General features: G+C 51.4%; 1 protein-coding gene across 2 annotated transcripts in view; it reads left to right on the top strand.

Moving 5' to 3' along the window:
* Positions 1–27,101, top strand: part of OPHN1 (oligophrenin 1) — a 51,504-nt gene that overhangs the window by 17,555 nt on the left and 6,848 nt on the right. For both annotated transcript variants that reach the window (XM_042029216.1, XM_042029215.1), the window contains exons 3-18: positions 1,493–1,554; positions 3,022–3,093; positions 9,538–9,639; positions 10,584–10,694; positions 11,389–11,493; positions 12,448–12,577; positions 13,931–14,031; positions 15,601–15,692; positions 15,806–15,884; positions 16,568–16,601; positions 17,869–17,931; positions 18,831–18,905; positions 20,514–20,598; positions 20,926–20,984; positions 22,387–22,492; positions 23,196–23,355. In XM_042029216.1, the coding sequence (XP_041885150.1) occupies positions 1,493–1,554; positions 3,022–3,093; positions 9,538–9,639; positions 10,584–10,694; positions 11,389–11,493; positions 12,448–12,577; positions 13,931–14,031; positions 15,601–15,692; positions 15,806–15,884; positions 16,568–16,601; positions 17,869–17,931; positions 18,831–18,905; positions 20,514–20,598; positions 20,926–20,984; positions 22,387–22,492; positions 23,196–23,355 (1,436 nt within the window). The remainder of the gene's footprint in view (positions 1–1,492; positions 1,555–3,021; positions 3,094–9,537; positions 9,640–10,583; positions 10,695–11,388; positions 11,494–12,447; positions 12,578–13,930; positions 14,032–15,600; positions 15,693–15,805; positions 15,885–16,567; positions 16,602–17,868; positions 17,932–18,830; positions 18,906–20,513; positions 20,599–20,925; positions 20,985–22,386; positions 22,493–23,195; positions 23,356–27,101) is intronic.

Genomic DNA, 27,101 nt, shown 5'->3' with positions numbered 1-27,101 from the left:
TCGCTGGAGGAGAGCTCAGAAGTTCCTGACTCATCAGGAAGGTCTGTTGTGCCACTGCCAGCTGAGGGCCCGTGTCACGAGGCTGCAGTTGTTCCCTTTTGTGTCTCGGCAGCTGCAGAATGAATCCTCACGCTGGATTTTAGCAGGACAGGTACCTCTCTCAAGGTGCCGCTGGGGATGAGGGGAGAGGGCCCTCAGCTTGCACACAGAGCACAGTTGCAACCTCTCCCTGACCTGTGGGACAAGCTAATCCTGTGCCTGCCTTGCTGTACACCTGCTGTGCCCCTCTTGTGCTGCCCTGCCCTGCCCAGCCCAGCCCAGCTGAACTGCAGAGCTCTGGGGTCTGACAAAGCCACTCCGGGCTGTTCCCACCAGGGCAGAAGGGAACCTGGGACTCACCAGACTTGCCCCACGCTGTGCTGAGCAGGCTGGAACTGTGGGAACCTTTCCCAGCTAACTCCCAGATAGTTCCCAGGTACACTGGGGTGATCAGGTTGTTCCCCCAGGCATCCAGCACACAGCCACGCTTACCTGCATGGGCAGGTGTTTGCCCAGCCTTGCCTTGCAACCCAGAGAGATGGGAGTTTGGCTTGGCACTGTCAAAGCTGTGCTGCTGAGAGGTTTCCTCCCATGTGACAAATTCAGCCCCTTCCCAAATTCTCCTTCGATTGGCAGGGCTGCATGTTCCCCCTTGGTGTGGGGTGAGTCAGCCCAAGACAGTCAGCTACTCCCACCTAGTCTTTTTTTCCCCCAGGCTAAATTATTCTTTTTTCAGTTTGTTAAAGGAAAGGTTTAATGCTATTTTTATTGTAGTTGGACTCTAGCTACAACTGCTGATCAGCGAGATCTTTTTGTTTCACTTCTAACATTTTGGGGAGTGGTGTCAGTGTCTGTGACCATGTCTACACCTGCTGCCTTTCCTCCTGTACATGGACTTTGTGCTTCTTGATGCTGAATGTGATCTTTGTCATTTCAGGCCATTTTCATTTGGCACACTTGTCTTGGTCCTGGCAAGCACCTGCAGTTCTTCCCATGGCAGAGGTGCCAGGCCCATCCTGGTGCTGCTGGCAGCTGTCCAGGCAGGCCAGGCAGCCCTTTCCTGCTGTGACAGGGCCTGTCCTGCTGCAGGCCCTGGGGATGGCAGCTGCCCCTTCCCCCTGCTTGCCTTTCCCTCCATTTGCCCCTTCTCTGCCACCTACATTGCCATTTCTATAGCACAATTACTGATAAAAGCTACTTAACATCTTCTTACCTTCCCAGGGCCTTCTCTCCCTCATTGCCCAGGTGGGAGACCCTCCTCTCCCTTGCATAGATAAATACCCCTCAAGGCCAGCCTGCAGTTTCTGCCAAAAGGGGCCAACTCTTCTCGTTTTTTCTGCCAGCCTTTAGACGGCCATGCTGGGGGTGCAGCCACATTGGGGTGTCCTGACATGTGTCTCATACTCCAGTGCCACATCCCAGCTCCACTGACCAGCCTATTCTTTTCTTACAGCCGAGTCCTTTAAGGAGTTTGCGGAGTTGCTGCATGAAGTGGAGCTGGAGAGGTCCATGATGGTGAGGAGATGGGAACTGGGCTCTGTCATTCTCGACGTGGCTAAATGCCAAATCATGGCCACAGCCCCATGTGCCTCGGTCTGAGGCTGCTCATCAGAGGGCAGCTGGGAGCACTGGGAATGTGCTTTGTACTCATCTGGTCCATGGTCCCATGGCCGTGGGCCCTGAGCACAGGGCAGACACAGCAATAGGTGTGGAGGGCTGTGGCTCTCCAAGGCAGTACAGGAGGCACAGAGCCCCAGGCCCTGCAGCTGGAGGGGCTGCAGTGTGTGCAGGCTGCTCACCAGCCACCTCTGTGGTGAAACCAAGGGTTAAAGAATAAGAAGTGCTTTCACTCCGTTTTTGCTGGGTGCAGGAAGGCAGGTGTCTCTGAGCCCATCTGTGCTGGCCCAGCTCCTGCAGGACAATGCACTGCCATCGGCTTCCTACTGCCATGTGCCCTCAGACTCTCCAGGGCTCCTCCAGAGCCAGTGCTGGCTTCCCATTTCACTGCTAATTCCAGGAAAAACATGAAGGTTAGGCTCGGTGGAGAGCTTACAGCATGCCAGGAATGTGCTTCTTGGCTCTGCATTCCCCTGCCTCGTGCAGCAGCAGGAGCTCCTGCCAGGCTGGGCCAGAGGGTCCACGGGCAGGCAAGGAACAGCAGGAAACCAGGAAAACACTGAGATACTTCTTTATTAATTACATCCCAGGTACAGTGGCTCCTTTGGCAGTGGGGGGAGCAGGGGAAGGTATTGTTTCAGGGATTGTGGGCACTATCCAACTTTCAAAGTTGGGGGTTTTTGCCCTCTACGTGTAGGAGCAGTTCTCTTCTACAGCAGCTCCCTCAGGAGGTTTCACACTCACCATGTTCATCAACTTTGAACTCCCTGAAGGGCTATGGCTGTGTGGTGTCCTGTCCCCTTCTCTTCCCCCCTCCCTTCTCTGGAGCTTGGGACAGAGCCTGTCACAGAAGTGGGGATGGGAGGAGACAGCAGGTTGGTCCCAGTGCCAGGATGAAGCTGGAGCCAGTGATACAAACTGGGATGAGCTTTCATGTGGATTCATGGTAAAGGTGTGCAGAGCACCATCCAGGAAAGCATCTCTCAGACATGAGTGGAAAAGACACAGGCAGGCTTTCCCTTTTCCCTAGCTGTTCCTGTTACAGATAACCTTCTGGCTGAATCTCGAGAGAAGGGAAGTCCATCCTTTATTTGAGAGCAGCCTTGTTAGATCAGGGTGAGGGACGCCTCCTGTCATCCACAGGACACCCCCAAAGCCTCCTGGGCTGTGGCTGGGGTTTGCTGTGTGTTACCAATGGGGAAGAGCAGGTACAGATGGGTTAAGTGACTTCACCTACAGACAGAGAAGTTTCCAGTCACAAACATTAAAATCTCAAAGTTCTTGGCTTCTAGCCCTGTTCAGCCTCTGTTTAGGAGAAAATTGATCAGCATCCCACAACTAAAATGCTTTTTCTTTGCACTGTAGGTGCAGAACGCAAGTGATTTGCTGATAAAACCTTTGGAAAACTTCCGGAAGGAGCAGATAGGGTTCACCAAGGTAAGGCTTGTTTGTTTGTTTTCAGTGTAAACAGACTTGTTTTCTGTTACTGTGTTTGAATTCAGATTTTTCTCGTGTTGTTGTTAACAAGCAGACAGTTGCTCTACTGCATTCTGACTTCAGGCGCTCAGAAACTCCCTGTTCAATGCTGGCTTTCAGCTGCTGGCATGAGGGTTTGTGCTGTGACTTTTAGTCTGATTTTTCAATCATAAGAGGCTCCAAAATCTTTTCCTGAATTCTTTGGGTTCTCTCCTGGCCTGATTCCAGCACTGCCTCCGTCCTGAGCAAGGAGTGCTTGTTTCAACCAGGAGATCCTCCTTGCTGCTTTTTCTCCTCTCCCCTTTGTTCAGTCAGTGCTGTTGAGAATAAAATACTTTCTGCAGAGAAGTGTGTGGTAGAGTGGGAGGGAGGAAGGGAAAGAGAGGAAAAGGGAAGGAGGGAAAGCAGCAGAGGCCAGCAGGCAGAACCTGATTATAGTTGTAGGGCTTTTGTTATGAAATATTTACATGAAGTGTCTAATGAGTCTTTCAGATGGACCAAACTTTTAAAGAAACAAGCTATAAAAAGCAAATTCTGCACATGTGGAGCACAAAAGATCATTTTTCCCTTGTCCGCTATCAAGAAGTCCAGGTTCCACGTTACTCAGTGGCAGCTTAAAATGGGGCTGGCTCTGACCCAGCTCCGAAATGGAGATGTTTTGGAGAACACTTGGGGCTTGGATTCAGCCCAGCCCATCTGGAGGCTTTGACATTTAATAAATACAGGGTTTGAGAAGAGATACTTGATGGCTCTCCTGCCCTTTGCCATGCCCTGAGGACTGGTGTGTGGAACCCTCTGAAGAGCTACAGCCACGAGCATGGCAGAGGTGCTGCCCACAGCCCCTGCTCTCGTGTCCCTCAGGCTGCTTTCTTCCCAGAGAGCCCTTAAGGTGTGTGAGGGCCACTTTTCCCAGAGTGTGCTGTGCCCTGAGAGCCGAGCTGCCTCCATGCACGGGCCATGTGCCTGTGTCTGGCTCCACAGCGGCCGTGCCCAGCAGGCAGGCACAGGTCTCAGCAGGGCTGCTGCCATAGCCCCGGCACTGACATGGATTCACCTGGCAGCCTGCAGCCCTCCCTCAGTCCCTGTGGACGGGCAGGGCGCTCTGGTGGAAGCATAGGGTGGTGATAGTGGCAGGACACTGCTCAGAGAAGCTGGAGAAGTGGCAGAGGGCAGGGAGTTGTTGCAGGTGGCTCAGCCATTGTGGTTTGGTTTTGGGTTTTGTTTCTTCTGAGGACCATGAGCTGCAGAGGTGCCGGGGCACTGTGGTGGGAAGAGGGCTGTGCTGTGGCTCAGCACAAGTGCCCCACACAGGAGCTTACAGGGCAGCACCTTGCAAGGATCCAGGTGTACTCACACTGACAGGGATGCACAGGAAGGTACCACTGTCCCCAGTGCCACTCCAAAGCCTTGAGAGGATGCAAGTTTGGGAGTGAGCCCCAGCCGCTCCAGCCCCTTGTCCTCAGCTCTGATGCTTCCCTGACAGGAGCCTGTGCCACACTGCTGGTGGGCTGCACCCTCGGGTATCACCTCGGGCACAGAGCCTTCCTGCACCTGCTAGCCTGCAAAGCATCCCCAGGTCATCCCCACCCGGCAGCAGAAGGTGTGAAGTACAAATTGAGGCTCCTCACAGGGGGCTCTGTCAGCATGGGTTCCTCCCATTGCTGCTGGGCCTGGCATCACCCCGTGGACCCTTTCTGCTCTGCACCAGGGGCAGAGGCTGAGGCTGGGCTGTGGAACAGGCTGGAGACATGACACAGGGAATTCGTGCCCTCTGCTTAGTTTCCGTATTTTGGCAGCGTCGCCTTCTGTGAGATGTTTTCTGTTCCCTTTGCGAGCTGCTGGAGCCAAATAGGAAGAGCCCTTGAATCGGGGCTTTGTGATGCCTCTGGCTGGAGCACAGCCAGTCTGACCAACACATCTGAGTCTGCATTCACCCGTTTTCCCGGGACGAATGGAGTCTCCTTGGGAGGGTGTGCTCCCACACAGGGCAGCCCCAGGCTGTCACTGGGACCCCCTCCAGCCACTCCCTCGTGTCGCAGCCCCGTGGGGTCACTGTTTTTTCTGTGACTTGCTGTCAGTGTGAGTGACTTGCTGTGCTGTGCCATGCCACATCACAGATAAAAGGGAGGATCTGCGACCCCCTGAGCTGACCCACTTCCCAGCTCTGGCACTCATGGCAGGGGGTGAGTGTGGAAAGGAGCTGGCACATATGGAGGCCCCATCCCTCCCTCTCCATAGCCCTGGGGCTCAGCTGCACACTGTGGGGCTGGGACACTGTGGGAAGAGCCTGGCCACACTTACTGAGTCAAAGAGAATTTGAATAGGAAAAGTTGAATTCCAGTTTCACTTGGAAGGAGACAGCTTTTTTTTAAAAAAAACAAAGCAAACAAAAAAAGAGGGAAAAACTTGTTTGAATGTACTGTAAGGGCAGGAGGAATGCTGAATAGCTGCACTGTTTGTCAAAAGTTCTTCCATAGGAGATAACATATTCCTAAAAGGACTTAGTTAATTCTGTTATTAATTTAATTAATTATAATTTTAAAAGGAAGGGGGGATCGTAACTTCTACTTGCTTTCATCTCTGTGGAAGCAGAACCTAAGGAGCATTTGAGAGAAAACAGTGGGTGAGGGAAAAACATCAGAATGAACTCTGTGTGCTTCGATGGAACTGCTCTTTTTACACCCCTCGACTTTTTAGAAATCTGTTTTTGAATTAACTGCTGCTGCCTCGTAAGAATGAGCTGTGATGATCCTCCATCCACTGATCTTGCACCCAAACCCCTCAGGTGTGCATGGAGGTGGGGGCTGCCAGCAAGCAAAGTGTGTTTCATTCCTTATGGAGAGGAGAAGTGGCCCATGAGCTGGGCTTCTCGCTTGCCACTCACTCCACCTCTCCTAAGAGGGGAATTTCAGAAGATCCTAATTAGCAACTACTGGTTAAGGGGGAGTTTTTGCAAGTCTGTCTGTCCCTTTCCCCTTGGTCAGCTGGACCTGAAGCTGCTGAGGGGCTCCGGTGTCGCCCTAGTGCCAGCAGCAGTCGGGGTTTGGGCAGGACCCAGCACACACAGAGCAGCCAGAGCTGCTGCTGGATCACCTGCCACAGCAGGCAGCCCGTGCTGTCCCACAGGCTCCTGCTCCTTCCTGGGTACAGCAATGTCTGTCAAAGCTCCCAGCGTGGGGTTTTTGCAGAGCAGCCTCGTGCCTACACTCGGTGGGATCTGCTTGGTTGCTCCCAGTGAGCAATGAAAGGAAGATGGGTGGCACTTGGACTTGGCAAACCTTAATGGGAACGTGGGGCTACCCTTTGCTGAATATTCATGAGGAACTAATTTGTGCTAATGTTTCCAGATTGTGATTCAGTCTGAGTGATTTTTTGGTGTTGTTTTTTTGTCTTGGCTTGCTCTGTTCAGCAGCCAACTCAGAAGGATTTGTAGGTCATCCTTCTGCTGTTCAGTTATATGCTAATTAGCCAGAGTGGGAATGATTGGCAAGCTCCCTCTTAGTGGCCCAAAATGCCATGCTGCACTGTGGTCCTGTTGCACATGGGTCCGTCTTGGACATCATTCCCAGTCCCTTCAATCCCCAGAAGCTCAGTGCTCCATGTCCCCAGTGCAGCCGTGTGCCCCTGCCTGCCGTGGGCGCTGGCAGAGGAGGAGTCACACCCCAAAGGAGTTGCTGTCTGGCTTCCCAACTCCTGCTGCAGAAGGAGTTGTTGCTCCATTGTTCTCCCAGGCTTTTCCTTTCTCTTCACTAGTCTTTCCCTGAGCAGGGGTGACCCCTCTGCCCCAAGACCCACCGTGTCTTCCCACAGGGAGCTGCCCACAAGCTGGTGGCAAAGCTGCTGCCTAGTGATTTGTGGTCTCCCTATAGGTGCAGGCTGTGGCCATCTGTGTGGGCACCATGGCCACACACAGCTCATGGCCTCCTCCATGGGTTCTTGTGGCCATCTGCAGAGGCACCACAGCCTCCCACAACAATGTCATCTCTCCTGGGGACAAGCTAGGAGCCACGTGCTCCCAGGCTGCTGCATCCAGAGGCACATCCCCCCTGCCCATCCCATCCCTGCTCCCTGTCCATGGGCTCTGCTGTGCCCGGCCATGGTAGCACCAGGCTCCAGTGGGCAGCTGTTCCCTTGCCCTGTGCTTTCCCACAGCTCCTGGTGCAGGTGAGCAGCCTCGCAGCCAGAGAGCAGGAGAGGTTGGTCCCAGCTCTAGCCTGGAGTGTGGCTGCCTTTCCTGCTGGCCTCTCCACAGGGTGGGGACAGATACACACACCCTATGTGTGCTGCTTGCTGGCAGCAAGAGGCAAGAGAGGACACCTGGAGTGGGCTTCAGCCCCTTTCCTGCTGCCACCACCACCTCTGCATGCCACCTTGGTGGAGACAGCAGAACTCTAGGTTGGGTTTGGAGCTCGCTTTCCACGGCAGCACTTGCTTTTCCATCTCAGGACCTGCTGCTGGCACAGCCATCTCCTCTGAGATGTGAGGAGGTGGCCACAGGAGCACTGTGCCTGCAGCCCCACAGCTCTGCTTGCCTGCACTTCTGTGGCCTTGGGGTTTGGAGGCTCCTCGTTAAGGAAATGGAAACAAGACGAGTTCCTGGCTGCATTAGATGGTGCATTAGTGGCACAGACAGCCCGGGAGTGTGACCTTACAGACACAGGAACTGCTGCTCCACAAATGCTTTCATTGCGCTGGGTTTGGGTTTGCTGATCAGGGCGTTAGTCACGAGGGTGGTGGTTTGTTTTGATAGTCCTTCCTGGCCTCAGCCCCGCAGTTGCTGCACTGCTTAAATTAGGATTCACCCTTCAAGGACTCTGCTCCTCGGGATTTGATGTAGATCTCTCTGTTCTGATGTGTGAGGTTGCTAACATGGAGTCACAGTACTTGATATTGCAGGGGGTGATTCCAGAGGATGCATTTCCCTTCAGGTGTCCTGTAATTCCAGGGTCTGCAGGGCAGGGCATGTAATTGCTGGGGTGAAAAGGTTTCCTGAGCTAAGCCTGCCCTGCTCCAGACAGTTGCACATAAGCAGGGGTAGTTGAGTTGGTGCCATTTCCCTATGGTAACTGTACTTTCACTACAGCCATGTCAGGACTCTTGTGGGGAGAGAATCCTTTTCCCAGCAAGGCAGCTGGCAGGAAGGCTTGTTACTGTTATCAGGAGCCAACTGTGCTGAGCCCAGGTAGGGGTTTTGGGAGCCCCCAGGCATCCTGGTGCAGGACATCCTGACAGACAGCTGGAATAGTCCGTGCAAGTGGGAATGGGGAAGCAAAACTTCGTGGCAGGGGAAGCTGCGGTCACTACTGAATTCATGAGGAAAATTCCTGATACGCAGCAGTCTGGCAGAGTCCACCTGCTCTGGTTTGTGGTGGCACTGGTGTATGCTTGTTTATCCATGAATTTCTGAGGGGGGGCATGAGAACAGGATTTCAGGGCTCTCAGCAGATAGGTGTTGAAAGATACCAGAAATTTCCAAGGAAGCTGGAACTTCCTAACTGCTTTCCACTTTCCTGAGCTTTCAAAAGCCAGAGGATCTGGGCATCCCATACATACCTGCGCTATGTGTACACAAGCTCTCAACTGCTTGGACCTGGCACTGAGGTTGCTGCCAGGCTGGAATTTCCTGATTTTAGTAATTTAGTTGCCTCCCAGGAATCCCTGATATCTCAGTTACCATCCGAAGTGGGTATTTTTGTAACCTGGCCCCTACTCTGGTTGTTTTGTGATTGCCAGTATCACAGTCAGTGCAAGGCAGGAGGCAACAGCCTGGTGCTCAGTTCTGCTGCTCCCTGCCTGCTCTTGGGGGTTCCTTCTCGAGTGTCTCTGTTTGCTGCTCTTGTTCATTTGTGCTCTCTTTGCACCACTGCTGATGGGGAGATGAGGATTTCCTGCCCACCTGTCGACCTTCTAGGCTTCTGCTTTCCTTCTGGTACTCTTCAGAAACAAATTATAAACTCTTTAGAACAGAAAGTTGCCGAACTCTAATGAACCTTTTCTTGACCTTGATGTGTCTCTGACATTGCAGTGTTTGCCCAGTTGTTTCTGGGCTGTGTGAACAGCACATCAGCAGATGGTGAATAGGTTTTTGATGTATGTCTCCAATTGAAGAGATTGAGAGAGGGAACAGCACCTCAGCGGTGGGGCTTTTGCCATGATGTTGGCATGAAAAAATACTTCTTATGCCACAGAGTATTACTAGACTGGGTCTTGAGGTGTAACTGCACCCAAGATAGGCAAGGGGCTGTGAAGGCAGAGCAAATGAGAGGTGGCCTCCTGTTCTCTGGCTGGGTTGACCAAAATCTGTCCATGGGAATGCAGTATTGCACAAAGCATCTTGGTGTTGATGCATAGTCTTATCTGGAAAATGCCAATAACTAGTTCTGCTTCAACCTCTTGCATCTACAGGAAAGAAAGAAAAAGTTTGAGAAGGATGGTGAGAAGTTTTACTCTATGCTGGATCGCCACTTGCATTTGTCTTCCAAAAAGAAGGAGTCTCAGTTACAGGAGGTGTGTATGGAATTTTCCACAGAGCTGGGTCCAGAAACAGCAGCACCAGCTGCTCTATGTCTTAAAAAAAATGTGGGGGGAGATCATCCCTTCCAGTAACCCGTTGAAATTGATAATCAATTAAATCTACCCAAAGCCTGGATTCTCTGTGTGAGACCAGGGAAATCAAGCTCATAGTTCTCCTGTGTCTGTTGGATGCTGGTAGTGGCTTTATGTGTTGTCATTGCTTGATGTGTAGGGCAGCGACCAGTGGCACTGGCACAGCTGGGGACTGGCCACCCTTTCACCTGGGGAAGTGCTCTGGCAGCAAAATAACCAGTTATTATTCCTTTTGCTGGCCTGGCATCCTGCCTTGCTGCTGGATGTGGGGTGGCTGTGGGGGCAGGCAGAGGAGGGGGTTCCTGCCAGCTGGTGCTGCTGCAGGCATGTTGCAGCAAGGAAGGAAACCCAGCTGTTCCAGCCCACACTAGAGCAGCTGGTTCTGGTCAGATCTGTCAGACCAGTTGTCAGATCAACCTCCAAGCATCTCTGCAAGGCAAACTGTGTGTGAGCTCTGGGAGCATTGTGTGCTCCTGCCACTGCTGCAGCTCCAGAATTGCTGGTTCTGGAACACAGATGGAGTCAGGCAACAGGGTGGTGATGGTGGCCTTGTCCTCATAGGGTTGTGTGTGGAGAAGAGGCTTGTGCTAAAATAGCAAATGAGCTTTGAGAAAGCCTTGTCCTTGCAGAGTGAGAAGAGGTTTTGGATCCTTGAATGAAGGGAGCCAGAAATGGGCAGACTTAGAAGAATATCCAGTGTTCCAGTTCAAAGCCAGGCTGGACACCTGGCAGGCTGTTTTTACTGAGGACAGAACTATCTGTGGGCTGACAGACAAAAGCAAGTCAAATATTTTCAAACTACATTTGATGTATTTTCTTTTACCACCTTTCCCTCTTTCTTCTAGGCTGACCTTCAGGTGGACAAAGAGAGACACAATTTCTTTGAGTCCTCCCTCGAGTATGTGTACCAGATCCAGGAAGTACAAGAAAGCAAGAAATTCAGTATTGTGGAGCCGGTAGGAGCTTCCTTTTCTCTCAGTCTCGTTGGTTGATACTCAGATGTGCTGGCAATGGCAGGAAGGGATGAATTGCCAGGTTGGATTAGGTCCTGTGGGGCAGGAGTTAACCTTGCAGCCTTGGCTTGCTGCATCTTGACAGCCTTAGTGGTGCTTGCTGGAGCACTGTGTAGCCCCAGCCCTGTTTCTTCTGGCTGGCTGTCGATCCTGAGGAACAGGCTGGACACTGTACATAGCTACAGGTCGTGTTATGGATTATCTTGGCCCCCTTGGGTTTGTCTGTCTGCAGAGGCACAGAGGTGTTACCTGCTCTGCTCACCTGTCCCAGCCTGGCCTGCAGGGGTCCCAGACTGTCCCTGAGGGCGGGGACCCTGCCCTGGGTGGTTGCTCTGCCCCAATGCCTGCTGCAGTGGAGTGTGGGATCGTGGGATCCTGTGGATCTTGTGGATGAGCACTCTGCAGATCTGCTCTGGGTCTCCCTGCAGGGCCTTTTGTTCTGGGTGTTTTATTCAGACAGATGTGTGGGTGGTAGCTTGGGCTTTAGGGACACTGTGGTGGATGAGCCATATCAAGGCTGGCATCATTCCAAAGTTGTAAGGAAAAAATAATTGTAATTTCTGAAACCCCACACTCTGTCCATCTTTCCTTCAGTTATAAACACAGCAGTTCAGCATGTCCCTTTCCTCCATTGCAGGTGCTGGCATTTCTCCATAGCCTCTTCACTTACAACAACCTGACAGTGGAGCTGACGCAGGATTTCCTCCCATACAAGCAGCAGCTCCAGCTCAGCCTGCAGAACGTGAGTCCCTGCCCAGCTGAAGGACTTTTCTGTGTGACTTCTGTTCTCATTTGGATTTACACTCCTTTGATGGCAAAGTCTTTCCACCCAGGCAGTCTGGCCATGTTTGCATTGTGGGAGCTGCAGATACAGTTATTTTCTTCTCAGTTCACATGTGTTTTCCCCTCTCCTGCACAGGCCAGTTCACAGGTCTATGAAATTGTTTTCTCTGGAAGGGGCTATTGCAGTTGCATCATTTAACCTGATGCATAAACAAGCCTGAGATTTTCTTTCAGTTTCATGAGATGGAAATTGTACTCCAAGAAGGCCTCTAACCTTGATCTTAATGGTAGTGGCTTCCTACAGGCTTGCTACATGCTTTGATAAGCTCCTCTGCTGGTCACGTGTGCTCGTGGGGTAGAATATCTGAGTCCTGTTTCCTTTATACTCAGTCTTTCCTGACTGGCCTTCGTTTCTGTGGGACAACAATAAATCTGAGCCAAGCTGGTTTTGCTGCTGGCTCATTAATTGGTCGGTGTAGTATTCCATCAGAATGCCTGGATTTTGTACCCCGTCTTGATGTGACTCTTTCATGCCAAGCAGTGTAGCATGATCTCCTTTGGGAGGAGAATACACCTGTTACGCGAGCAATGGTATGAAGGGGAGCTCAGGTGCTGCCTCTGCTCCACCCAGCCTTGAAATGTGCTGAAGTTCCTTAATTAAGGGAACAAGTGACCTCCCAGCTATGGCACTCCATCACCATCTCTGCACTTGGTGTGACTCTTTGATCATCTCTAAGAGCCCAGTGGTCCTTATAGCCAGTTTCCATGTGGATTTGGGGAGTGGTTTCCATGTTTTGTGCCTTGGGAACCAATTCATTTCTGCTACAGCACCTCAGATTTATCTAGCAATAAATACCTGCAGCTCACTCTTTGCTCATCTTCAAATATGCTTCTGTTTGTTTTCTGTTACCAGACAAGGAATCACTTTTCCAGCACGCGGGAGGAGCTGGAAGATCTGAAGAAGAGGATGAAGGAAGCGCCCCTAACCTGCAAGCTGCCTGGGCAGCCGACCATCGAGGGCTACCTGTACACTCAGGAGAAATGTAATGGCTTAGGGATGCACCTGCATGCAATAGGGACCGTGCAGGCTTGGGCTGCCCTGACATAACCCAGCTGTGGGCTGTATTCAGCTCCCATGCCCAGGCCAGCCCTGCTGCACCGGGTGTCACCGCTGCCAGGGCACGGCATGTCCAGGGTGTCACCTTCTGCCAGTGCCTGAGGTGCCTGGGGTGTCACCGCCTGCAGTGCCTGAGGAAGCACTGGCAGCCTCAGCTGGCAGATTTGTCAGCAGTGGCACAGAGCTTTCTCCAAGTGCCATGAGCTGTGGCAGCACAGGGCTAATTGCCCTGCGCTCCAATGAGATGGGATTTATTACTCCAGTGCCTGGAGCTCTGGCAGACTCTGCCTTGGCTGTGTTTTACCAGGATGAATCTGGTGTCCTGCCCAGCCTCCCTCTGGCAGCCTCTGCGGGCAGCTGAACACAGCCAAGGTGGAACCAGTGTTGAGTTAAGCTGCTGAGAGTGAAACTTGTAATTCTGAGCAGAATCAAATCAAACCAAATACAGCCTTTTCCAAACCCTGCAGCTCTCCATGGCCATGCAGCAGGAATGCTCAGGGGACATAAGTATGTGCAAAACTGTGACCTCGGAGGCTACAGACAACTCTGTAAGCATTCATTCTTAATCCTATATAGAAATCTATTTATACATATCTTTTTATGTCTGTTTGTCCTGCTTTTAAAAGAAAGCACACTTGGTAATTTTAGACCCCAAATGTGGCATGTTCCTGCAGGCCAGTGGCTATTTGCTGCCTCTATTTATGCTTCCCTATAAATAAGGTATGAAAAGTTGCTCCTCCTGACAACTGCAACTTAAAAACAAATTACAGAAAAAAATACCAGTTTAATTATTTCCTATAAAGCAGTTCAGGTAAGAAAACAGAGAAAAGTGACAATAAATCCAGAAACAGGAACTTCAGAGTATTTTAAAGTTGCTTTATTATTGAGTTTTCACCAACAGGAACAAGCAGTGGGGTTTGTGAAACAGGCATTCAGGACATGCAGGATCCTGCCAGTGTAGGTCTTGGCTGGGCTTGGCCAAACCAGCCTGGCTTGTGACCAGAGTCCCACAAATGCCCTTTTTCCAGCAGTGAGTTGGGAGGGTGCTGGAGGCAGCTGCTGCCCTGTGTCCTCTCCTTCTCTCCCTCTCTCCTCCTCCTCTCCTTCTCTTCTCCTCCTGGCTCTTGCCCATGGAGACACTTGCAAGGGAGATGTCCCCCGGGGCTGTCAGTGTCCATCCCCAGAGAAGGGAGGACATGTAGGCAACACTGACCATGCCTTGCTGGCTGCATCCAGCTACCTCCCTGTCCCTGATTGCAGCCTCTTGTGTGTTCCACAGGGGCGCTGGGCATCTCCTGGGTGAAGTATTACTGCCAGTACGAGAAAGAGGCAAAAACCTTACGGATGACGCCCATAGACCAGAAGCCTGGAGCTAAGCAAGTGAGTTGGACATCTGCAAACATTGGCCCTACCACCAGCCCACCTTCCCACGTATGGCCTCCCGTCCCGTGAGGGCTGACCCTGCGTGTGCCACAGAGCAGAGGGGTGGGCTCTGACCCCTCCCTGCCTGCACAGGGCAGTTTGGTGTCACCCAGAAGAGGCACCCCCACGAGGAGAGGTCTCACTCAGGTGTCCCTGGGAGCCCAGGCCCTGCAGGGTTTGGCAGCAGATGTGGGTCGTGTGATGCGAGCAATACTGGCCAGTGCTGGCTCATGAGTTCAGTCTGGGGTGAAACTTGTGCCTCTCTAGACCAGCTGATGTTGATCCTTCCCCATGCACAAGGGCTGGGAGCCACAAGAACTGTGGCAGCCACTGAAGTGCATGAATGACTCAAGTTACTACAGGAGTCACTGCTTCTAAATGCAGCATTCCCTTGCCTTGGTATGTGCTCACGGCATTGGTTTGTGGTTTGATTTGTCCTCTCAGCACTGGTTCTGTGAGACTGGGACAGTGTTGGGAAAGGAGAGGGCAACAGTGCAGCTCCAAACTGCACTATGGTGGCAATTTGGGTAGCTACTTCTTTCACAAAGTGCTTTGGTTTACCAAAGTCTAGGAGTTCCCTCAGTCCCTCCACGTGACAGGGGAGGGATGGGAGGATGGAGCACAGCCAGTGCCTCCAGCTGAGTCCCCCACCCTCCTCTGCCATGGAGCAGGTCCCTGGGGCCTTCCCAGCCAGGCGTGTGTGCTCCAGTGTGTGAGCTCATGGTCTGGTTTTGGCAGCGCTCTGCACACTGCAGCAGGAAAATAAAATAGATGTTTTGCAACCCCTTGGCAGAGAGCTGGGCAAAGAAATGTCCAAACTATTGTATGGAGAGATTTGTTGTCATTTATGCCATAAGCATGTCTAGGAAGGCCCATTACTGCAGATAAGAGCTTGGAAAACTTAGTGCCTTTCCCACACTCTGGCAGTCTGGTAGCCTGCACCGTCAGGTCACAGCTGGCCACAAACCCACAATCAAATTATGAATTGACTCTGCTGCAGAGCACAGGGACATGAACACCCAGGGCCAGAGCTGAGCCCCTCCAGAGCACGTCTGCTCTATCTGGGAGGAGCAAACATACATCTGTTTGCCACACAGAATTTGTGTAAAGCCATTTGGACCATTGGTGGTGTGGGTAATTGCTACTGATGACCAGCCCTGATGAAAATTAGGACCCAGCTGTGTCAGAGCATGGGTGAGCGTGGTCCTGGCCTCAGAGGCCAGGGAGTGCCTCCCTGGGTTCGTTGGAGCAGTGTTCCAGCACTTTAGAGGCAGAGTGCTGCTGTGTGGGGTAGTGCTGGGAAGTCCAGGACATTCTCTGGCTGACAGCAAGCCTGGAACTCGGAGCCTCTTATCTCTACCTGTGATGATGGTGGGAGGACTACCTGTGCTCCTGGTACCAATGCCATCGGAATGTCAGGACACACACCATGGGCAATGCCATGCTGGGCTGCAGCTGAGGGGCCTGAGGAGCCTGAAATCTCCCATGTTGCTGTCCTCTCACCTTGGCATTCATGTTCTCTCCTAGGGCACCCTGGACCTGACCCTGAAATCCTGCGTAAGGAGAAAGACTGATTCCATAGACAAAAGGTTTTGTTTTGACATTGAAACTAATGAAAGGTGAGAGGCTTCGCATCCCCAAACCCCACGGGCTGCAGCAAATCCCTTTCTGAAGTCTATTAAAAACAACTTTTCTTCCTTTCCCTGCCTGTCGCTGGGGGAATTCCGCGCAGGTCCGGGACCATCACGCTGCAGGCGCTCTCAGAAGCCAACCGAAGGCTGTGGATGGAGGCCATGGACGGGAAGGAGCCGGTGAGTGTTCCTGGAGCTGTTCCCAGCTGGAATGCGCTGCCGAGCAGTGTCCTCTGCCGGCGGGTGCTGCTCGGGATCAGCGCTGCACGATCGCCATGGGCTCCATGCCATTTCCTCGGCTACCACTGGGGATTTTGGGTTTCCCCCTTAAATCTGGGGGTGTTCCCTTGCTGTGCCAGCCCACCTGAGAACCGGCCTTTCCGAGGCTGGTTCGCTCCTATTCCTGCTCCTCACTACCTGCCGGAGATGATGTTTTGTCTGTCTGTCCCTGCTCTTAGCCACCTTCTCGAAGATGTCACTGCCCACCCTGCACCCGTGTTCTCCCACCTTTCTGTGCCTACTGGTGTTTCCTTCCTTCAGTCTGAGCAAAGCTCAGAGCCCTGCGGTTTGCCTACAGAACAGGGAATTTCCCTTGCAATAGGTGCCCCACTGAAATGCAGGGAGGCAGCAGAAGCTCCTTGATTGTGCAGATAATGGGTTCTTGCCTTATTATAAAATGACATTTCTATGGGACATTGTCTTTTTGGCTGTGATTGCCTCTGGGTAATCTATGGGTGATTTATGAGTGACTCACAGGTGATCTACGGGTGATTTATGGGATGCTGCATTTTCTTTCAGAAATAAATACCAAATCATACTGATACTTTTGTTTCTTGCTCCCCCATTCCCTCTTCCTTTTTCAGATTTATCACAGTCCCATCACGAAGCAGGAAGAAAGTGAGTCACTTCTGTTGCTGTTCTTTGGGCTCTCACAGCCTCGAGGCCAGGCAGGGTTTTCCTTGCAGATACACTTATCCTCAATTCCTGCTGAGTAGCAGTGTTCCTGCTCCATGACAGCAGTGTCACTTCTGTTCTTGTACCACAAGTGGCTGGCACTGAGCCCAGATAAGAACAAGTCGCATAGAACTGCAGCAAGCAGTTTTTATTTAGCCAGGAGTAGCGGGATGTAAGGTTCAATTTGCACCTCCAAACCCCAGTGAGAGATTCTGAGAGATCTTAACAAAGATTTGTAATAGGGCAATAGAGGTGGCATTGAGTTCCTGGATCTCCCACCCACCACCGTGTCCCATGTCCCCTCTTGCAGCAGTGGGGTGTACCCTGCAGAGCCCTGGAACCCTTTGGGGCTCTGTTAGCTGGGTGAAACCTGCATTCTGTCTCAGAGCTCACTTCATCAGCACTGTAACTAGCTGGCTCTAATGAGCACAGAGGGAGCATTCCCAGAAGCATGAGCACAAACCTGTGTGGCCGTGTTCACATCACTCACTGGGAGGAATGTGATTTGGGTCTCAGTGAATAAACATTCTCTCTTTGTAATAGATTAGAGCTGATAAGAATTACAGTGGTATCATAGCCCTCAGTATCAAGCACCAGGTGGGTCTGTGCTTATTCCTAGGGCAGGGCTAAGAGACGTCTGAGCTTGATGTTGCTGTTGCTCAGAGCAACCAGTATAAACCACCTGCTGAAAATGCAGGGATGCCATAGGATTCCCCAGATCAGTGGAACAAGCCCTGTGCTCAGCTTTCCTCAGCACATCAAGCTGGATTGGTTTTGCTTTTTAATCCTAGTGATGTAGGTAAGCAGAAATTACACAGTCCCATGATGGGGAAGAGCTTTAACTATAGATTTTGCTCTGGAAGTGATTATTCAAGTCTTTATCAGACACAATCCAAATTATTTACACTATTATTATTATTAAACACCAATTTGCAATTATTATTAAACACAGAGAGGGTGTAGGGAGCAGTGCTGCAACTCATAATAAATTCGAGGAAAAATGGGAGAACATACGGAACTAATAACTCCTTGTCAGGATGTCCAGAATGCCAGTGTTTTCCTGAGGATGTAGGGGATGCAGTGCAGGTGTGAACACTCTGCTGTGCTGGGGCACTGCAGCTCCGGGTGCCAAGAGGGGCTGGGGCTGGGGGTGTCTCAGGGCTCTCCAGGAGTGCTCAGTCAGCTAACACAGCTTCCTTGTCCAAAACAGTGGAGCTGAACGAGGTCGGCTTCAAGTTTGTTCGGAAGTGCATCAATGCAGTGGAGACCAAAGGTGAGGAGCTCGCCCGGCCTGGCCATTCTTCCCATGGCCTTGAGTTACCCTGCAGTTCCTGCAGTACAGTGTTAGTCACTGACACGGCACTTCAGCTTCTAGCTGAGGAATGCGTGTTCTTCGGGAGCAGAAATCCCACGTGGTCGGGAATGTTGTACCAAGTTGGTTGGGGTTGTATTTCTATCTTCATGCTGGTTTTGCTCATGGTTTTCTCAGTTTTGGCCCTGAGCACACCCACTGTTGGGCAGCAGGAGAACAGCTCCAGCACTGCGGCCGAGGGTGGCTGCAGGCTCCTTCAGCCCCAGTCTGTGAAGCAGCAGAAGCAGGTGGCAGGGTGGCAGCTCATCCTCTGGGCTGTCACATATTGTCCAGCCTACACCAGTGAACATCCAGTGAACATCACCAATGTGAGATGGGGGCCTGGATTCATCTCCAGATTTCTGGGGCTGTGGCAGCCAAGGCCAGCAGGGGCACAAAGACCCTGCTTGCAGAGCCAGGAGAAGCAGTGGCTCTGCCTGTCCCAGCACTGGCCAGTGTTTTCAGATTCTCTTTCAATGTGTTTGTCTTCTGTGAGGGGTTGAGCAAACCCATGACAAAGCAGCACCCCCCAGACATGGGGTATGTGGGCTGGCGTGTCCCATGCCCTGGCTGTGCTCACCTGACCATGACATGGTGACCACGGTGGTGCTGGTGGCCACAGCTGCTGGGGGTGAGTGGAGCCCCTGCCTGCAGAGCCCGGGGAGTGGGACAGGGCCCGGGATATGGGACAGAGTCCGGGATATGGGACAGAGCCCGGGCTGTGGGACAGAGCCCAGCAGCAGGAAAACAGTTCCACTAGATGGGGCTTTTGGACCACCAGCGGGAAACCTCGGCTAACGCTCTTGGCTTTGTCCTCTTAGGAATCACTACGGAGGGCGTGTACCGGACCGTTGGCAGCAATATCCAGGTGCAGAAGTTGCTGAATGCCTTTTTTGGTAAGAATTAATTATTCTGTCCTGTTCTTGAATTGTTTGTGAGGGACAGAGAGGATCGGGTTCCACAGTGAGAAATGTCCAGCAGGCGTTTTGGTCCCTGCGACCCCTCTGAGGCTCATTTTCCCCTTCTTTCCTGGGATAACACGATGAGCTGGACTGGGAAGGTGGCCTTTGCAGGGAGCCCTCCACCCTGGTGTAAGGTTTTTCTCTGGAAGGATGGGGACACCTCACTGTGTGCAGTGTGTATGTTGAGGAGTCAATGTACATGTTCAGAAGTCAATGGATGCATTCCTGCTGCAGGCCTTCCTATGGCTGGATCTGCCTGTCACACAAGCTTGGCAACTGGGGACAGTCTTAATAGTCTGGGCAGGTTGTGGGGCTCAGCAGCGCTTCTCTGTGCCAGGACAGGCACTTCTGGGCTGGGCCCTGGGTGAGGCCATTGTACCCTCACCTCATGGTCAGCTGCGAGCCTCTTGGGGGACCTCTGCGGTCAATCCCCACCTGCCCAAGGCCAAGACATTCTCCCCAGCCCTGACCAGGGCTGGAGCACAGGGCAGGGATTGCATTCACCTCTCTGCCTGCATGCCTCAGGCTCACGCCAGCTCAGACATCTGATCTTAATGCAGCATTCAAAGGCTTTGGTGGTTGTTTCCTATTGCTTCTACTCTGGATGTTGTTTATTAAAACCCTGGTTTGTACTGGTGTCTGGCTGTGCCCGATTCTCACAGAGCCATGACTTCAGGCATCTGCCCAGTTCCACTGGCCTATGACTCATTGCTGAGCCTCAGGTTCTATTGGTGCTGATTCTCACCCTCCTCTGTGGTTTTCTCCTCTGAATCCCACCAGTGAGTGGCTTTTTGTTTTGTTTATCTTCATGGGTCTGGGTAACCACTTGCCATCCCACTGCATATGAATGCACAATGGGAAGTCCAACACCACAGAAATAACTGCTGCAGCAGCATTTCATCCTTAACCAATCTAAGGAGATAGATTTAATTTTTTTTAAAATCTCTAGTCCTATTTATTTTTAAACATAAATCCTGCTGTTTATTTCTGTAGTCCAGCTTCCCCCATCCTACAACCACATCTTTCACTTCATGGCTCCACAGACATTATGTGGTTTATCAGTGGGGGTAGGCAGGAGCAAACTGTACTTCCATGCTGCTGAGCTCCCCTCTCCGTGCAGCAAGAGGGAATGCTTCCAGACCAGCCTTCAGGGGAGTAGCTGCAAATGAGGGATTGGAGCTGGCATTCAGATTACTTTGGATGTCAGAAAGCTTGTCTTGGACCTGTAGAAATGTGTTGTTGTTTCTGCCAGCCTTGAGAAAAAATAAACAATAGAGAATATGCTCTCAGTGACTTTTCAGCACTGCTTAAATTTTACCTGGTGTTCCCTCTTTGTCCCTCATCAGCACTGCTCCCCAGCCTCTCCAAAAATCCTGACACTGGTGCTGGTGTTCTGCTTTTCCCAGCCATGGGAATCAGGAGCTCTCTTTGTGTGCTGCTGTGGCTTCGTGTGTCTCAAGGGGAAACCCCCACCACAACCAGACTGTTTATTAGCAACCTCTAAATGAACTTCATTCTAAAATCTTTTCATTCTTCCTCCAGATCCAAAATGCCCCGGGGATGTGGATCTCCAGAGTGGGGATTGGGACATCAAGACCATTACCAGCTCACTGAAGTTCTATCTCAGGTAGCACTGCAGGTCACACCTGCCCAAGGAGGCAAAGGGGACTGGGGCTAATCCACATGAAAGGTGCAATGAGCTGCCAGATATCCACATCTGGCTGTTGAAAAGGGCAAAGTGACAAAGGCTTTGGGAAGAGGAATGATAAATATGGGTGTTGCAGAACCCCCCAATCCCATGGGATGAGCTGTTTCAGTGATACTGACTGCAGAGGGAGATGCCACTGGGACCTGGTGGCACTGAGGGATGAGCCAGTTTGCCCATCAGTTCAAGATGGGTCACGAGTGGGTCACAATGCCCTGCAGAGCTCAGTTTTCTTTCTGGTTGTTGCAGGAACCTGTCTGAACCCGTCATGACGTACAAGCTCCACAAAGAGCTGGTCCTGGCTGCCAGTAAGTCCCACAGCTGCCCCACTGATGGTCCCTGGCCCTGCTCTCCCCAGCCAGGGTCCATCAAAATCACTTGGCAGAGCTCTGCCAGCCCGTGGTGTCCAGCTGCTTCACCTGTAGAAAGAGCAGTGACCCTCTCCTCCGAGTGCTCATCTGTGCAGGGGATGTGGTGCTGGGTGTTCCCTTCCCTCCTTTGCTACTGCAGTGCCCTTCCCTCAAACAGGGTCTTGTGCTTTTGGAGGGTCTGGAGAGCCAGAGGATATTACTCACTTGAAAGCAGCTCAAGTGTGCCACAAGAATTGTTTCCCCTTAGTATTGATATATTTATTTTAAAACCTGTGAGGGAATGGGATGGTGCTGTTGCCACTCAGATAAGTAGGTATTCCCTTTAGGTTGTGAAATTTGTCCTGGGATGTTGAAAACAGAGTGTCTACCAGCACATGGAAGACATTTCTCTGCTGTATGTGTTGGGATTGAGTCACAGTTGGGAATAACAGAGGTCAGGCAAGAAGCAGAGGTGTAGTGCCAGGGCTTCATCTGTGCTGAGCCAGCCGGTCCTCAGCTGTCACCTCGTTGTGGCTGTTGCAGATGAGCCATGACAGTTGTGAGCCCTGTGAAGGAGACGGATGCAGGGAGCTGGTCATCACCGTCAGCATGGGAGTGCTGGCATTTGGCAATGTGTGACATTAGAGCTTCCCTCACCTCACTGTGCCTCCAGAAGTCACTGGGAGAGTGCCCACTTCTTCTTCATGTGTCCCTCTGGAGAATGAAAAACACCCATTCTTTCTTGGAAAGGGAAATGTTCCACCACTTGCTGAAGATGGTCAAGCCCAGGATTTATTAGTTTCAGAGCTGGTTAAGCCCATGATGTGTGGGCAAGACCTGTATCCCTTCCCTGCCCTCCCTCAGAAACTTGCACCATTGAGCTTCCCAGCCACCCAGACCCCACACCATTCTTCTCACACCAGGTATTTTATTGTTTCTTGATTATTTATGCTTCTAAGGGTGACTTCTTTGGCTCAGGGACTTAGGTTTTTGCCCTGCAGGATATTTTAGGTGTTGTTCAGTGTCAGAGCTCTCTGGGCTGATAGGACTCCCAGAGGGAAGCTGTGTGCTCCCAGGTGTGTGGGACAAGGGTGCGAAGGGGAGGACCTGCCCATGCCCAGCCTCTTTTGGCATGTGTCCCTGGGCTCCCTTTCAAGCTCCATTTCTTCCTCTTTCCACTTCATATTGTTTCTCACAGTGTTCGTCCTGTTGCTGTGAAATCTCACTTCCCTCTGCTCCCCATCGCTCCCATGCTGTGCAGGGAACAGCTTCCACAGGTTTCCTTTGGCTTTATATTTCCCTGGTGTATTTAGTTTGAAAGTGTTGGGTACAAATTCTTCGTTGTGTTCCTGCTTTCCAGAGTCCGAGAACCTGGACTACAGGCTGGGAGCCATTCATGCACTGGTCTATAAACTGCCTGACAAGAACAGGGAGATGTTAGAACTCCTCATCCAGCACCTCGTCAAGTAAGTAGATGTTTTCCTCTAAAACCAAAGAAAGAGAATAATGGAATCAGCAGAACAAGCCTTTCTGGGAGGTCAGGTTTGCAAAATTTTATCCACCGTAGTCCCCTTGGGACTTTCCATGTGGATTGCACAAAGGGGGTGACTATCCTTGCTGCCCTCTGTGTCAAGTGATGCTTCTCTTTCTGGTTGCTCCTTCCATCCTTTCAGACATGCACAGAGCAGGAAATGATTTAAAAATGAAAATGTCCTCTGAGAGCAGGGGCTGTAAATTGTCACCCCTCAGAGATTTGTTGCAAACACCATAGTGTGCTCCCTTATATTCAGTTCTCTTCCTTCAGAGAGAGGGAAAATTAAAGCCAGAAGTCAATTCTGGATAAAAAGGGTATTGGAATTAAGTCATTCCTTTTGTGTATATGCTTTGCAGATAACTTTTGATTACAGAGTTAAAGAGGAGCTGGGAGTGGGAAGAGATCAAATAGAGATGCTGTCAGCACATTGCTCTCTCCAGCATCTGTCCGAGCCAAACTTGTGTGTCAGAGCTAGAGCCATGTTTGGGAAACAAACTCTCCTGAAACACAACAAAGAAAATTGAATGACTGATTCTTAATGTATCTGGGATTTTGGGGTTTTTTCTTGGAATAAGATCTGTTTGGAAAAAGCAAACCAAGCCAAACTCTATTCCTCCTTCCCCTGCTCTCTGCAGCGTCTGTGAGCACAGCCGGGAGAATCTGATGTCACCGTCCAACATGGGGGTGATCTTCGGGCCCACCCTCATGCGAGCACAGGAGGACACTGTGGCAGCGATGATGAACATCAAGTTCCAAAACATCGTGGTTGAGATCCTGATTGAGCACTTTGGGAAGGTACGGGGCAGCCCCAGAGCAGCTCTGGCTGCTCCAGCCTGCTCCTGCAGACTGTTGCTGTGGCAACTGGGAGCACTCTGGCTCCTTCTGGAGTCTCCTTGGGCTGGCTTTATGTAACACGCTGCTCTGAAAGGCTTCAGGAGGAAGCAAAGGGTAGCAGGTGTGTTCCTCAATGCTGCTGTTATCTGGTCCCAGAGGAAACAGCGAGTCTGGGCATTTTTGCCTTTTCTTTTTAAATAAGGGGAAGCTTTATTGAAAAAACACTATTGTATGACTGGACATTACAGGGCTCCACTCTTTCCTTTTCTAGACAGGAGCTAGGCCAGAGCAGAATTGGTTTTAATGGGCACAGTCCAAGATATGACACTGCATAACTGTTGAATCAGTGGAAAAAACCTAGAGCAGACAAGTGTTGAACGGTTGATGAAAGTAATTCAGCTGTGGATGCATTCAGATGCAGATACAGGGACAATGTGGAGATGGTATGGGGAGTCTGAGGAGGTGTTCTGTGGAGTGAGGGGGAGTCTGAGGGAGCTGCTGCCAGGGGTGGAGCGGTCGGAGGAGCTGAGGCTGGTGCCTGTGGCCCTAGGCCATGCTCTCACAGGACAGAGCCCTGGAGAGCCTCCAGTCTCATCTGCCTTCCATGGATTTGCGCTGGGTATTTCAGCCTGGGTATCACCCGTGTGCCCAGCCAGGGTCTGGTTGCTGGGGTGGTGCTGAAGATGCATGTGCAGACAGCAGCTTTGTCATGTGGAGTTCTGTCTTTGCAAAGCAGAATATTGCACTGTGTCTGTGCTCACACTTGCTCTCAGCAATACCCGACACTGACTCAGGGGTGTCAGGTGGCTGGGGGATAACAAGAGCTGGGTGTTAATATTGAAAGCTGGAGCATCCAGCTTGCATCCAGAGCAGCAGATCCCAAGCAGGGAGCAGACTACTGCCCTGGTAACAGCTCTGGGTTCCAAGGAGTGAGTTTGCTCCTCCAGCTTTTCACAGCAGAGTACACGGTATCCAAACCTCTCTCATGCCTTAGGGGCAGGAAGCAGGTGGAGCCGTTCATTCAGGGATGCTGTTTGCTGTGAGGGGGCTGAGGCAGCTCCCGGCATACAGGGCAGCACATGGGCGGGAGCAAAGCTCCATTTGGAAAAGGAAGAGGCAGCCAAAGCTGGAATAGCAAGGTTCCTGCAACAGGGATGTGGAGCCAGAGCAACCAGGTGAGGACTATGTGGGGGTATGGGACCAGATGAGGTGGTGGGAGTCAGCTGTAATGCCAAGGATTGAAACAGGATGAAAGAGCTCAGAGAGGCTTCTGAGTACCCACACCAGAAGCTCACGGAAACACCAGCCAATTCCTTTGTAGGTCTCTATGAACACTTGTAATAAGTTCCCACAGAAAAACGGGCACTGGTTTGTGTCTGGGATCTCACACGCTCACTCCACAGATGAGGCTCTGTGCTCCCCTCCGTACAGCCTGAGGCACAGTCTGAATCAACATACCCTGCCACCTCTGAGAGCTGGGATGACAACTTTAATTAAGACAGATGTCCTTTTGCTTGCTTTTAATTTCTCCAGCAATAAGGTTAGATAAGTCACTTTTATTAGGTTGAGTTTATAAGTTCAGCATTGGAGGCGAGAGCATCTTCAGCTCACACATGAGCAAACAGCTCAGATGAGTCTGGAGGAAGAGGGGATGTGGGTTATATGGTACAATCTGAACACTCGGAGGACAAAATAACTATTCATGAAGTGTTTCTGGATAATTGCTTTTCCACAGCTCATGTTTCAATGCCGTGGTTAAATTAAATAGGTTGACTGTTCTCCTTCCCTGTACAAACCTACTTAAGGTGAGGGTCTGTCAATATCTTGGTACTTTTAGGTTATTTAACTTGGATTTTCAATTAGACATAAATCAGAGCCTGCACCCACGTCTTAAACAGAGTCGTTCGTGGTGGGTTTAGCTTGGGTTTCAGGTGTTGAAAACAGTATTCTCTGGTACCTGTATAAGTGTCCCTGGGGAGCTTAATGTTTCTTTTAAAAGCGGGATTGGATTCTGGTCAGGATGTAAGGATGAGGTTGATATTTCCAAAAAAGTTCCCTCCTGCAGGCAATCCTTTACTGCTTTAATAATACACGAGCTGCTGCTTTTAATTCATGGGCTGTTATGTCACAGCAAGTCCCTCTGAATCCAGGCAGAGAGGGTGCTCCAGACCTTGTGTTTTGGAGTGGGGAACATGTCCTGCCCCTGCCCAGGGCAGAGCCCAGCAGGCAGTGAGCCAGCCCTGTGCCACCAAACCATAAGTGTGGAGGTTTTTTCCCTGAGGGGGTGTGGAATCTTCCCTCACTGGAGATATTCCAGAACTGTCTGGACACAATCCTGTGCCATTTGCTTTAAGGATACCCTTGCTGAGCAGGGAGGATGGACCAGATGACCCCCTGTGGGCTCTGCCAGTCTGAACCATTCTGTGATGCTGTGTTGTTCCTCCTCTCCTCATGCAGAGTGAACCAGGGTGTCGGGAGCAAAGCCTGGACCCAGCACACAGATTTATCCCAAGCCAGCCCAGGCTGGGCCAGAGCAGCCTGACCATGGGGTGTGGGGAGCCATTGGCCACTGCCTGCCCTCCCCAGGCACACACTTGGGACCAAGGAGGTTAAACTAGGGACACGTTTTCCTCTCCCATCCCCCATTTTGGTCTCCCAGGCCTGCTCTTTGGCGTGGAGAAGAAGGAATATACTTTTGGTTTGAATTACCAAAATGAGGCATGTAATCAAAGCAGAATGTTACATTTCTTCATGTTAAGATTTTTCTGGGTGATGCAATAAAGTTGTTTTTCCATATCAAAGTGTGGCCCAAGGGTGTGGTGACCTGGCATGCCAGTGGGGCTAGCACAGCTCTCCTCCTCTGGGCTGGAGCCAGGAAGGGACCAGCTCCACATCTCCCAGGACAGCCTCTGGGCTCAGCAGCTCAGGCCAACCCTCCACAGTAACTCAGGCTTTAAATCCCTAATAAAAGTTCAATTAACATCCCTGGGAAGAACACAAGAGCAGCTGCTTTGAGCCTTGATATGATGTTTCAGCTCTTCAGATGTAATTCTTTTTCAGCTCTTAAAAAAAGCCCTGACATAAATAAGAACTTCTCAATTAATGACCAGTGAGAAAAGGAGATAAAACTCCTCAGTAGCATTGTTTGTATGCCAGTATTTCATCCCAGGTAATTTCCTGGTGCCAAACGCATCATTGTAAGCCAAGAGCTGAAGGGTTTTAATGTTAGATCTGAATCAATGCAAGGTTGATTTGGGTGTTTCAGGGATTGTACCTCTTCGACGGTGGGAGTCTTGATGTTGCTCAGGAGCTGTCAGCTCCAAAGCCTCAAAGCCTCTCTCATCTGCTCCAGGAGAATTTGCTTCTACAAATTGTCTGTGTTTGTGATCTTCCTGCTGAGCCACAGGGACAGTGTCAGTGGTGGGGACAGTGTCAGTGGTGGGGATAGTGCTGTGGTGGGGACAGTGCTGTGGTGGGGACAGTGTCAGTAGTGGGGATAGTGCTGTGGTGGGGAGAGTGTCAGTAGTGGGGACAGTGTCAATAGTGGGGACAGTGTCAGTGGTGGGGATAGTGCTGTGGTGGGGAGAGTGCTGTGGTGGGGAGAGTGCTGTGGTGGGGACAGTGTCAGTGGTGGGGACAGTGCTGTGGTGGGGACAGTGTCTGTGGTGGGGACAGTGTCAGTGGTGGGGACAGTGCTGTGGTGGGGA

This window comes from Corvus kubaryi, unplaced genomic scaffold, assembly GCF_017639235.1.
Source record: "Corvus kubaryi isolate FWS band 111438036 unplaced genomic scaffold, C.kubaryi_AGA036_p1.0 37322, whole genome shotgun sequence".
In the NCBI taxonomy this organism is placed as follows: Eukaryota; Metazoa; Chordata; class Aves; order Passeriformes; family Corvidae; genus Corvus; species Corvus kubaryi.
Note: the sequence above shows the minus strand (reverse complement) of the source record. Positions and strands in the feature narration are given on the sequence as shown.